Raw genomic sequence first — 13,920 nt, forward strand, 5'->3', positions numbered from 1 at the left:
AAATGCAAAATAAAAAAATAATTTAACACCAAAAGTGAAGGCAGTGTACATCATCCTTTATTTTTTTTTATCATGTGCCACATCTACTGTTTTTCAATTTGCACAATCATAAAAATACATGTTTTATCTCCATATCGGTGCAGCTTTTGTTTGATGATCTGTAATCCTTTCATTTCCTTATTTTGTGTCCTTTGTCTTTTTTCCCTTAAATTCACTCTTATTCCTGTCTGACCTCCTTTATATTCCAACTCTGCTTTTATGAATCATTTGTTTCCCTATTCAGTCTTCCCCCAGCCTTCCTTACTTTCTTTTTTTTTTTTTTTTGCCAAGACAGAAATATTTGCAAAATCTCAGGGGGTCTGAGACCAGGAGTAAAATAGGGGAGAGGAAAAGGAGAAAAAAAAAAAAAAGATAGAAACAAACTTTGTCCATACAAGGATGGAGAGGGGGAGGGAAAGCAGAATATGTGGGAGAGGGGACCTCCCTCTGAAATCTACAAGCAGATAGATAGAAGTAGAACATATTTTACTACTCTGTCTGTGAAAGGCATCGGGCTGGAGGCTGGGACAGCTGGGGAGAACGCAGAGATGACGACTTCCAACCATACAGGCTATAATATGAGATAACTGGCTGGCAATGAGATCATTTAAGAGAACCATTCTATAACCCTGGAATTATAATTTGCAGAAGAAAAAAAAAGATCACCGAAGACAAATCTGCAAAACTCTACGGACTAAAATCAAATGTCTATGAAGTTTGGGAGAATGAAATTGATTCTTATGCTCACGCGGACTTTTGGAGACAAGTTCAACCAGCTATAGTCTTCCTGGCTATGAAAACCAGCCCACGTTAACCTGACCAAGAGATCCTTCAGATTGAACTGGATCCAACTGAAACCTCTGGAGTAAGATTGACATTGTCCTCAAACAGCAACGGAAAACAAAACAAAAAAAAAGAACCTCATGGATCTCTTATTTTCCACTTTGCAACTTCTACTTCTACTGTCCGTTTCACTTTCTGGTGACCTCAAAGAACATGATGCCCTCTGTGGGCCAGGTGACTCATGCTACGCCGTCTTTTACCAGAGGAAGACTTTTCTTGAATCTTGGAGAGCCTGTCGAGAAAAAGGTGGCAATTTAGCGACTGTAAAAAATGTTCAGGAAGCTGCTTTGGTTGAGCAACTCCTTACCTCATCAACAGGTTCCCAAAGTGATGGAGATGTTCAGCTACGGCTTTGGATAGGCCTACAGCGTCAACCTAGACAGTGTGCTCCACAGAAGCCATTGCGTGGTTTTACTTGGACAACCGGGGACCAAGACACTGCATTCACCAACTGGGTATCGCAGCCTGTTTCATCAGGATCCCAAAGTTCCTGTTCAGCTGCTAGGTGTGTGGCTATCGGTCTGGGCTATGGTAAACCAGAAGATGATTTTAAATGGTCAGAGGGGACTTGTACGTTGCCAGTTGACGGCTTTATATGCAAGTTTCGCTATCAAGGAATGTGTCCAACTTTGACAGGAGAAAATGTTCGTTATTCTGTACCGTTTGGCTACCAGGGTTCTTGGCTTGATCTGCTACCATTTGGCACTGTTGCAGTGGTGTCCTGTGAAAGTCAACAACAGGCCATATCTGTACTCTGCACATTTCGAGAGGATCGTACAGTTGGATGGGACAAAGAGGAGCCACTGTGTCAAGACTCTGATGAGTTGTGCCAGGATTGCCAACAGTTGTGTGAAGATGGAGTGTGTGCTTGTGAAGAAGGATATGTACTCCAGCCTGATGGACACTCCTGTGAGCCGGAGGACTTTGAGGAACAAAGATGCCCATGCCAATATCGATGTATAGAGCTTGGAATTGGTGGTAAGGGTTACCAGTGCATATGCCCAGAAGGCTATGAGCTAGCTTCAGATGAACTCAGTTGTGAAGATATAGATGAATGTGAAGACGATGAAACATGTGAACACTTTTGTGAAAATACCCTAGGTTCGTATAAATGCTCTTGTGATCTGGGATTCGCCATCTCGGAAGATGATCCTGAGCGCTGTGTCGATATAGATGAATGTCGTTTTGCCCGTATGTGTCAGCAAATGTGTGTAAACCATGTGGGGGGATTTGAATGCTTTTGCAATGAAGGCTATGAACTAGCTGCTGATCGTGTCAGCTGCAATCGTCTACATTATGAAGAACCTAAAAATGTGCCAAATCCCCATGTAACCAGTTTTGAAAGTTTTTTGGAGCCAGAACCTGATACAACAGGATGGGAAGATCTGGTAGATACGGAAATCAACTCAGAGACTGAAGAATACATGTCTAATTCCAATGAAGAAATTACTATTATTGGGACAACTACAGAAGAAGTTCTTGAGACAACGACTGCTCTAGTGGGTTGGGAAACCCATGAGGAAATCACGACCATAGGCACTTTAATGCCAGACGATACGACAACATCAAAGCCTAAAGAGAATACGATTAGAACAACTACTTTGCATACTACAACTCCTAATGCTCCTTCACTGGAGACAACCGTACCAAGTAATGGATTCGTCTCAACAATAAAACTCGAAGAACAATCAAAAGTTAACGTTTGGTCAGGATGGAACTTAATCTATGATGTTCCCACAACCAAAATTCCTGAAACTCGTAAAAGTTCTTGGGATAAATCCAAGCTATCAACAGTGGTTCCTAGCAGGTCTAGGGTTAATGAAAAGCCTCAAACGACACTAAAAATCAAAAACGTTCCAACTATAACTACTATGGTCACGTCGGGACTTCCATTGTTTCATAATTCACATTCCGGGTCTCCTGAATTACATGCTAACTCACATCATCCATCTAAAGAGTCCAAGGGAAAAAGGGACACTCGATGGCTAATCGTAGCCTTGCTTGTACCCTTGAGTGTATTTCTAGTGATTATGTTGGCACTGGGCATTGTATACTGTACCAGATGTGGTGGAGAAGCAAAACCCCGCAGTGTTACTGACTGCTATCATTGGGTAACAGGTAGTGGGCCAGAGAAAGGTATTCCTCCCTCCGGTGTGGACAGTCTAAACAGTCGAAGTGGTGTTTGAATCAATATGATGGATAAAGGATTGTAAATCGGGTAAAATACCAGTTTGGGTGGGACTGTCTGTGTTGGCATTGGTGCAATTGGAGTATTCACTCTATTTTTCCATTTCTTTATTTTTTTCACTATATCTTTGTTCGGTCTATGCACTTTCTAATATTTACATTTGACTTCATATGTTCCATTATTTCACGTTTCCATTTCTTGTGTCCATACCTTAAATTACATCTTGGTCTGCCCTTGTTAAATGTTTCATGTTTACCCTTATTGTATGTTTTTTTCTTGTCAGCTGTGTTTTCCATATAAAGTAGCTTTTTTTTAGCACACGTGTCATGCCTTTTGCACCAGTTTTGAACATCTGGACATGCATCTATACAATTATGTAAAGTAACTTTTTCTGGTAAAAAAACAAAACAAAAGCTTTCTGGCAGAGGGTTCTGAACGGAATGTCACATGAAACCAGGTGAGTGTAGATGGCACAGTGGTAGAGATACTGGCTCAGAATTCACGTTATGTCCAGACTTTGGTATCTGTGATATATCCTGTTAATGATAGTAGATACAATTCTTTGTATTCCATCTGAATTTAATTTGTGTTTTGTGTACATAAGAAGTTTAATGTGTTCAGAGCTTATTGTATCAAATTAATCACAAGTCATGGTGTTGAGGGAACGCGGAGTCTCACGATGAAAACTTCATGAATTAAAAGCGGTTGTCTGTCTTTAGGCTACAAGTCTGCAGTCACTCTATGTAACTGCAGACTTGTGAATCTTCGCAGAATGAACATTGTGCGCTGTGGCGCCAGGTGCAGTATGTGAGTGACCACAAATACGCGATTTGTATTAATTTGGTCACATGCCGACTAGACATGTGCAGCCCACTGCAAATGTATTGAGCCAGGTAGGACACGTCTAGACGAAATGTGTCTGGAAGTATGCAAATCATGCACTAGCGATCACATGACTTCCCGCTTCCGAGCACTGGAAAATCTTCACAGTGTGCAGTATGCGAGCTGTGAGGATCCGCTAGTCTGCAATCACATAGAGTGACTATAGACTTGTGTCCTAAGGCCGGACAACCCCTTTAATAATGGCTATTAGTCGAGCCATTCACAGCGTAACTGTAGTTTTAATTTATTTTTTTCCATAAATCAGTAATACATGTGAAGATAAGCAACTTTGTAATATATCTTATTAGAGTAATCTGCTTCTTTCTCCTCCCGGACTGAATATTCAGTCTCAATATTCTCAAATCAAGGATAAAATCTGTTTCCAGTGATCATAGGATTTCCCATCATTGAGATAGAAGATGACAGTTGGTGCCATGAAGTTCTATAGAGAACTGCCACAGCCGTTTCGGCAGAATCTGTGCCTGTCTCTAGCTCCTCCTCTCTCCATAGAACTTTACAAGAACCAACTGTCATCTCCTATCTCTTCACTGAATACAGATTTTACCCCTGAATTGAGCGTGAACGGTCAGTCCAGAAGGAGACAGAAGGAGATTTCGCTAATGAGATATATTACAAAGTTTCTTATTTTCATGTGCACTGTCGATATATGAAATAAAAATTAACACAACGGTTACCCCAAGGAAAACCAAAAGTATCAATACTAGTCAAACATAAATGTGTATGTTGTACATTATAAGTCTGTACAGAAATATCATTACTGCTTTACATTCAAAATGAATACACTGTGCTGTGTTTAGTACAGGGTCATGACCCAGGAATTCAAAGAACCCCAAAAAGAGAGAACCCCTGTATGTAATAGCTCTTCAGCCCCGGTACAAGGTATAGCACAAACAGTTTTATCCAGTGTGTTGATTTAGGACACAAAGGGACCAAGACACACCTAGCTCTTTAGGGGTTCTTACTTTTAAAGAGAATCCATCATCAGGTTTTTTTATGTAATCTGAGAGCAGCATGACGTAGGGGCTGAGATCCTGATTCCAGCGATGTGTCACTTACTGAGCTGTGTTTTGCTATTTCTATAAAATCAATGTTTTATCAGCAGGAGATTATCACTGCAGGACTAGGTGTCTCGTGCCTGCCGTTCCAACCACGCCCCCACAACTGATTGGCAGCTTTTTGTGTATGTTGACAGAATGCTGCTAATCAGTGGTGTGGGCGGGGTTATACACAGCTCAGCATTCTGAGCTTTGCTAGATCTACAGCAGAGAAATCTATGATTCAATCACAACTAAACCAAGTGATATATCGCTGGAATCAGGTTCTCAGCCCCTACATTATGCTGCTGTCAGATTACATAGCTGACAGATTCTCTTTAAGATGTCCTGGTTTCACTTTCCTCCTCCCTTACCTACCTAGCATTCAACTATAAGGTGACCTTGTATACTGGGAGTCACTAAAGGTAGCAAAGAAATAAAACTTTGGATATATTCTGGGTGGAAATCCAGGTGTTCATTAGAAGGGTAATGGATATTAGGGTAATAAAGCTATATATGATCAAAAACTTAAATTTAGTAGTTTTGACCAGAGGAAAAATTTAAAGGGAGTTTATCAGTACCAAATAAGTGCTCAAACCAACCACATGGTGCGCTTGGTGCACCATGACATGGCCAAACAGTGTAGTGCACCTTCCAAGCTCCTTTTTTTCCATCTATCTCTGACTCCTGTAAAGCCAAAGCTGTCAATCAAGGAAAAGGGGGCGGGAAATAGCTGGAAAATAAGTAGGTGGGAATAGGTACACAACTGTGTCACCACGCCAAGGGTGCACCACGCCGCTGTGCTTAGTTTGGACAGTCATTTTGTACTAACAACAGACTCATTATAAGGGTAGGTTTACACACAGTTTTTCTTCTTTTTTTTCTTATTTAAAAATATTTTTACCATGGAGGACATATGTTGAAAAAAAACGACTTACTAATTACTAAATCAGTGAGGTGTCCCCTTCATTGACAGGTTTGATGTGGGTCACAGAATTAGAAAATAATTGATTTTCCAAGCGATATAAAAAAAATCATTAAAAATGAAAGAAGAAAACCCCTTTAAAAATAAAAAAAGTGGCGCAAGCTTGTGTTTTAACATGCGGTTTAGCTGCTATGTGTTGAAAACCGTAAAGGTTTTTTTTTTTTCTAATTTTTTAAACCTCCTGTCCCTTGGCTGAAGTTTTAAAAAAAGTCTAAGTTTTTCTCACCCGCCCCCAGTCCAGCGCCAAGACACCGTGATGCTCCCAGTGTCTGGCACTGACGTCAATAACTGAGCCTGCCTGAGCTGATGGCGCGAGCCGCTTAGCTCACTGATTGGCTGCAGCGCTATCGTTGTGATGTCATCACTGGCTGCAAACAATAACAGATAGCAGGAGCAGCAGAGAAGACTCAGCTCTGGACCTGGGGAGGGTGAGTAATGCCCAGTTGTTGTTTTTTTTTTTAGGAGACAGGGGTATTTCAAAACTGTAAAACTCCAGGTTTCAAGACATAGCAGCAAAACTGCATGTTAAAATACAAAATGTCGCCACTTTTTTTTTAAAGGGTACCAGAAAACCTCTTGAACGGGCGAGTACAGTACTGTAACCATTGCTTCATTATTTCCCTGCGTCTAAGGGTGCTCTCACATTACGCTCGGGGGCCCTGTCAGAGCATACATCCGAACCCCCTATAAAATGGAACCCGGACACATGGCCAAAGATTGTAATGGTGCCGACAGAGCAAACGTGCCCCCTGACGTGCATCATTTTCGGGAGTATATGCCTAATGGAGGCGGACACTCAGACTACATACCCCCCGGTCAGCGCATACGTCCAAATACCGCTTTGCGGGGTGTTCGAACGTAAGCCCCGACGGGGCTCAATGTGATAGCACCCGAGGTTAAAGAAAAAAAAAGTAATGAAATGCTAAAATTCTTCAATAGCAATATTCAATGGTGCCTACTGCTTATAATCTCACCTATGTTTCCATGGTTACAGACTACAATGGAACCCTACGTAGTCGGATTTTGTAGTTTAGCTTCCAACTTTTTTTTACCCTATGTTAGACTGACATACCGAAGTTATTGTAGCAAAAATGACATACCGAAGTTATTGTAGCAAAAATTGGGAACTAATGGGTCAAAAATCTATTTGCAGATTTGTTTAATTTTTCTTTAAAGCACACTAGGGCTAGAAAATTGGTCGTCAAATCCACGATGTTTCTGAATATTACACCATTGTATCAATGAAACTATCAGCGAATTGCTACATAACGGGCGATGCGGTATGTTATCTGTTAGCATTATAGGAATCGAATACTCAGGGGGCGGTAAAGTATTTGGGGACCTCGTAGTGATTTAGTTTTGTATTGTATTGAATATGTTTGGTATCTTGGTTTCGATGTTGCCATTTCTAATTCCGTTTGTAATGTGTGTGTTATGTGATAATGTTACAACTTTCTGCAACCTGTGTTCATTGTAATATACACAACATGGTCACTTTTTTATTTGGTCATTTTTAAGTGGATCTGATTCAGAGTGAAGGGGGACATACCTGTAAACACTGCAATAACGGTAAAATGGTTCCTTTTGTGCCAAAAAACTGTTGTTTAACAGACACGGTTAATAAAAAAAAACATGATCTGATTTTTTTTTTTACTGTTTAAAAAACGGATTTGCTCATTTGTGATTTTAAATCTCTTTACTGCAATGGTGTAACTGTGTGCAATGCATATTATTTATACTGGGAATGATACAAGTGAGAGCAGGTGAGGACGACCGTAGATTCTCTCTGGGGGCGATTATGCAAATCACAGTCTGATCGGAGCACGTTCTGATTCTCTCGGATGAGGAGAAGATAAAAAAAGTCTACATCTTCTCCATTCTGTCAGTCCATGGAAATCGGACTGCACTCAGATGACATCCGAGTGCAGTCAGATGATTTTCACGCACTCATTGACTTGCATTGTCGAGTGCGATCCGAATATCAGATCCAACTCAGGCTCCTTCCAGCCCGTCTATATACATGCATGCTCCAACGAGACTACATCTGTACTTAGAAGGATGGAATAAGCCATTGGCAAACAGTTCTGGCAGCAGCCTATCTCCCATGAGAACAAAAAGGATGGGGCATGTTGAAATACATTTTTCACATCCTTATTTCCACTAAAATAGGAAAGTTTGGACTCCTCCATACACCTCCGACGGTGAGTCCGTCCCACAGAAATCAGCAGATTTGACGGACATGCATGGCCACACTGATGTGCAAAAGTTAAACGTCCCATGTGACATGTTACCAAAAGTAAGAAAAGTTTGGAAAATTTGGGGATACATGACCAACGCGCAACCTAAAGACACCGAACTATTAGGCTTGTTTAAATGGCTCGGTGAACATGTCTTCCACAGCATTAAATTATAAATTATTTTTATTATCCGGTGCCTTATATTATGGGTGGCTTAGTTATAAGTTTATCTTCGATGCATCTTCAAACTGTCATATCCTGATATAGAATAATAAGGTCTTGGAAAATACCACTAATAGTAAACGTCATGAACTTGTAGCCTATTTTGCTGTTACTATGGTGACTAACTACATTACACATGGCCTGTACCGGTGCCAAGAGTGGGCGGTCACATGCAGACTAGACGTGCGCAGCCTCGCTCAATACAAGCGAATTGAGCGAGGCTGAACATGTCTAGCTGGAATGTGTCCGAAAGTAAGCAAATCACATACTTGCAGTTACATAACTGCCCCGGCACCGGAGAATCCTGACAGTGCACTCTGTAAGGGTTTATGCAGCACCCCAGGTGACCGGTTGCTGCAGTGATGTTGCTCTCCTTTCGGGGACGGTAATATCATGCTCAGAGGCAATGGCGTTCTCTTCACCAGGTAAGGCACCCACACACAACATATTCCAAATCCAGACCAGGAGGGGGAGCTCAGGACCCGGATTCAGGGGAGCTTCCCTAAGCTATATGTATCCTGACATGGAGGAGGAGTTAGACAGTTGGTCCAGGGAGACCAAGAGAGTTAGTGTAGGAGAGAAGCAGAGCAGACAGAGAGGCCTGGCAGCCACGAGGGAGCTGTAGCCTCTGGAAAGGAGAAATACCTAAGGGGGTGTATGTAGAGGAGCTGGAGAGGAAAGGAGCAAAGGACAGGAACAGGGCTCAGAGAGGAACTGTGACTGGGCACCCTCAGAGCCGAAGCGCAGTTCCGGGAACCGGGAGCCCGAGGCCTTAGTGGAACTGTACGACACTTGGCAGAACCGGAGGGCATAAGATCATACAGACATTGCCCACACCACACCTGAGACGCAGCAGCACCTGAGGAGCACGGGGCATGATAGAGTTCCTATAGAAAGGCTCAAGCTGCCCGTCACGCAGGTACCTGTCTCAGAACAGGGGGAAGAGAGAACTCTGCAGAAATCTTCATGCAGCAGGGACTTCATATACAGCAGGCGCTAGTTGGAAAGGCTCACGGACCTCTGCTGGAAAAAGGGAATCCTCCATTGCCTCCGAGCCGGCCGAGCCATACCATCACCAGTGCCTGGTGCCCTGGACTGTGGCCGGCGAACTACAGTAAACCAGGTAAAGACTTACAACTTGTGTCTTTTACTTATTTACCGGCATATGTCATCATCGCCATACACCTTGAGACCCCTGGGGACCCCTTTTCACCTGTGGGAAGTATACCATCAGTGCTGCAATAACATCCCCCAGAGGACCCCTTTAACACAGCGTCGGTCCCACTATTGACCGAACACCACAGGTGGCGTCACGACAGACTTATAAACACTTTTCCCTTAAAAGACCGTTCCCTTTAATTGGGCTCCCAGGGCCACGGACCGGGTCGCAGCCACCGTGACTTCCCCTTTAATACCGCACCCGGTGCCGAGTACCCCGCTGCCTGGTAGGGCCTTCCATTTACAAGCCTGCAGTCACATTGAGCGAGTGCAGACTCGAGCCCCGTGCCTGGACAACCCATTGAATCTCTTGTAGGAGGGATTTTCTGAAACTTTCCCTTTCCACGGTTACAGTGCATAATTTTACCGTGCAATTGCTGATTTAGAAAGGACATTTATTACAGAGCGAAGAACGTGACAGCCGCTTCTATAAACGAACGCTCCTAATGTCCTCCTCGCATGCAATCGTGATGTGTCAGCGAATCAGCAGAGCTACAAACAACGGCTTCAGCAGGGGAAAAAGTCGTTAATTTCTTTCTTTCTGAGCCTTTTATTTCCATCTCTAAAAGTACATTGCGAGCAAGGCAAAGTATATACAGCAAGTCCCGTTCACAGAGAAGGTCCATACAGAAGTCCATGTACACAGAGGAGAAGAGGACATGTAACATCATGGAGACACGCAACAGTGGCGGCAACACTGGTGGGTCTTTGTATATGATTACGGAACTCCATGCTGTATGATTCCATGGTGTAGACTCTGTGGGGTGGAACAATGTATCACTATTACAACCCTGCATTGCCGACCATCACTCCAACAGATCAATTTGGTCACACAGGACCAAGGTCTAATTCATGAACTTTCTCCACCAACTTCCCGAAGGATCACTTACACACCCTTGTCTAGCATGTCTAAAATGTATCTGAAATGTTTCTAAAACACTAATATATGTAATAATATAATAATCTAAGTTTTTTACACACTTTTTCTCACCCTGACTACAGTTAGGACTAGTGTTAAAACTAGGGTAAGGAATAGGACTAGGGTGGCATGTAAAAGTTTGGGCACCCCTGATCAAAATGACTGTTATTGTGAACATTTAAGCAAGTTGACGATGAAATGATCTCTAAAAGGCCTAAAGTTAAAGATTACACATTTCCTTTGTATTTTAGCCAATTTCTTAGTCTTTCAATTCTTGTTTCAGGGATTTTCATCCATTCCTCCTTGGAAAATTCTTCCAGTCCTGTTAGATTCCTAAGCCGTCTTGCATGCACCGCGATTTTGAGTTTTAGGCACAGATTTTCAATGATGTTCAGATCAGGGGACTGTGAGGGCTATAGTAAAACCTTCAGTTTGCGCCTTGTAAGGTTGTCTATTGTGGATTTTGACGTGTGGCTTGGCGGCCTCTCCTTGCTGAAGTTTGAGAAGAGTTCGTCTTGCTCCCAGCACCCATCTGGGTTTCATTGGCTAATTCACCTCTCCCTTTCCCCAGAGAAGCAGAGTCAGGGGGTGTGAAGGAGGTTGCGGAACCTAATGATCTCATCCCACTCGCTAGACCATATAGGAGGAAACCTATCAGAGAATTACATCCAGTGTAGACACACACAAAAAAAATTAAATGAAGGTGTGTTGTCATGATCCCAATGGCAGGGGATCACAAAAGGACAAGCACAAAAACAAAACAAGCTCTAGGGTGATGGAACCTGAGCTGACCGCGATCCTGAACCTAAACACACAACTAGCAGTAGCCGGGGAACGTGCCTACGATGATTCCTAGACGTCTCGCGCCAGCCGAAGGATTAACTTCCCCTATAAGAAGAAACACAGACCTCACTTGCCTCCAGAGAAACACCCCACAGAAATAGCAGCCCCCACATGTAATAACGGTGAAATGAGAGGAAAGCACATACGTAGTTATGAAAATAGAATCAGCAAAAATGAGGCCCGCTAAAGCTAGATAGCAGAGGATACAAAAGTGAACTGCGCGGTCAGCGAAAAACCCTTCAAAAAACCATCCTGAAATTACTTGAACTCATGTGCCAACTCATGGAACATGAGGAGTAATTTCAGCCCACTAGAGCAACCAGCAGCAAGGAATCACATATCTGCAAGCTGGACTAAGACAAAAATTAAGCAAAACGTGGAACAGGAAAAATCAAAACTTAGCTTGTCCTGAAGATAACAGACGCAGGGAGCAGAGGTAAAAAGACACGCTGATTACATTGATAGCCGGCGAGGAAATGACAAAAAAGCCAGGTTAAATAGGAAACTCCCATAACCTGATGGAACAGGTGGACACCAGAGACCGCAGAGAACACAAGTCACCCAGTACCATCAGTAACCACCAGAGGGAGCCCAAAAACAGAACTCACAACAGTACCCCCCATCTTGAGGAGGGGTCACCGAACCCTCACGAGAACCACCAGGGCGACCAGGATGAGCCCTATGAAAAGCACGGACCAAATCGGCAGCATGAACATCAGAGGCAATCACCCAAGAATTATCCTCCTGACCATAACCCTTCCACTTGACCAAATACTGGAGTTTCCGTCTGGAAACACGAGAATCCAAGATCTTCTCCACAACATACTCCAATTCACCCTCCACCAGCACCGGAGCAGGAGGCTCAAGCGAAGGAACGACAGGTACCTCATACTTCCGCAACAACGACCGATGGAACACATTATGAATAGCAAACGATGCCGGGAGATCCAAACGAAACGACACAGGGTTAAGAATTTCCAAGATCCTATAGGCACCGATGAACCGAGGCTTGAACTTAGGAGAAGAGACCTTCATAGGAACAAAACGAGAAGACAACCACACCAAGTCCCCAACAAGAAGTCGAGGACCCACGCGGCGACGGCGATTAGCAAACTGCTGAGCCCTCTCCTGGGACAACTTCAAATTGTCCACCACATGACTCCAAATCCGATGCAACCTATCCACCACCATGTCCACTCCAGGACAATCAGAAGGCTCCACCTGACCAGAGGAAAAACGAGGATGAAACCCCGAATTACAAAAGAAAGGAGAAACCAAGGTAGCAGAACTAGCCCGATTATTAAGGGCAAACTCGGCAAGCGGCAAAAAGGAAACCCAGTCATCTTGATCAGCAGAAACAAAACACCTTAAATAAGTTTCTAAAGTCTGATTAGTTCGTTCCGTCTGGCCATTCGTCTGGGGATGGAATGCAGACGAAAAGGACAAATCAATGCCCATCTTAGCACAGAACGTCCGCCAAAATCTAGACACAAACTGGGATCCCCTGTCAGAAACGATGTTCTCCGGAATGCCATGCAAACGGACCACGTTTTGAAAAAACAGAGGGACCAACTCAGAGGAGGAAGGTAACTTAGGCAAGGGTACCAGATGAACCATCTTAGAAAAGCGGTCACACACAACCCATATGACGGACATTTTTTGAGAGACAGGGAGATCCGAAATAAAGTCCATGGAAATGTGCGTCCAAGGCCTCTTCGGGATAGGCAAAGGTAACAACAATCCACTGGCCCGAGAACAGCAAGGCTTAGCCCGAGCGCAAACTCCACAAGACTGCACGAAAGAACGCACATCCCTCGACAAGGAAGGCCACCAAAAAGACCTGGCCACCAAGTCTCTAGTACCAAATATTCCAGGATGACCTGCCAACACAGAAGAATGGACCTCGGAGATGACTCTACTGGTCCAATTATCCGGAACAAACAGTCTTTCCGGCGGACAACGATCAGGTTTATCCGCCTGAAACTCCTGCAAAGCACGTCGCAAGTCTGGGGAGACAGCCGACAAAATCACCCCATCCCTAAGGATACCAGTGGGCTCAGAATTTCCAGGGGAATCAGGCACAAAACTCCTAGAAAGAGCATCTGCCTTCACATTTTTTGAACCTGGCAGGTATGAAACCACAAAATTGAAACGGGAGAAAAACAGTGACCAACGAGCCTGTCTAGGATTCAGTCGCTTTGCAGACTCAAGGTACATCAGATTTTTGTGATCAGTCAAGACCACCACACGATGTCTAGCACCCTCAAGCCAATGACGCCACTCCTCAAATGCCCACTTCATGGCCAAAAGCTCCCGATTACCAACATCATAATTCCGTTCAGCGGGCGAAAATTTTCTAGAAAAGAACGCACATGGCTTCATCACTGAGCCATCGGAGCTTCTCTGTGACAAAACCGCCCCCGCTCCGATCTCGGAAGCATCAACCTCAACCTGAAAAGGAAGCGACGTATCTGGCTGACGCAACACAG

The 13,920-nt window shown here is 43.7% G+C and overlaps 1 protein-coding gene across 1 annotated transcript; it reads left to right on the plus strand.

The window, feature by feature from the left end:
* The first annotated feature begins 500 nt into the window (after window positions 1–500).
* CD248 (CD248 molecule) lies at window positions 501–7,633 on the plus strand. The gene has a single exon (XM_069739399.1). The coding sequence runs from the start codon at window positions 963–965 to the stop codon at window positions 3,066–3,068; it is 2,106 nt and encodes a 701-aa protein (XP_069595500.1). The 5' UTR covers window positions 501–962; the 3' UTR covers window positions 3,069–7,633.
* Window positions 7,634–13,920: the final 6,287 nt, after the last annotated feature.

Source organism: Ranitomeya imitator, chromosome 9 (genome assembly GCF_032444005.1).
Source record: "Ranitomeya imitator isolate aRanImi1 chromosome 9, aRanImi1.pri, whole genome shotgun sequence".
Classification (NCBI taxonomy): Eukaryota; Metazoa; Chordata; class Amphibia; order Anura; family Dendrobatidae; genus Ranitomeya; species Ranitomeya imitator.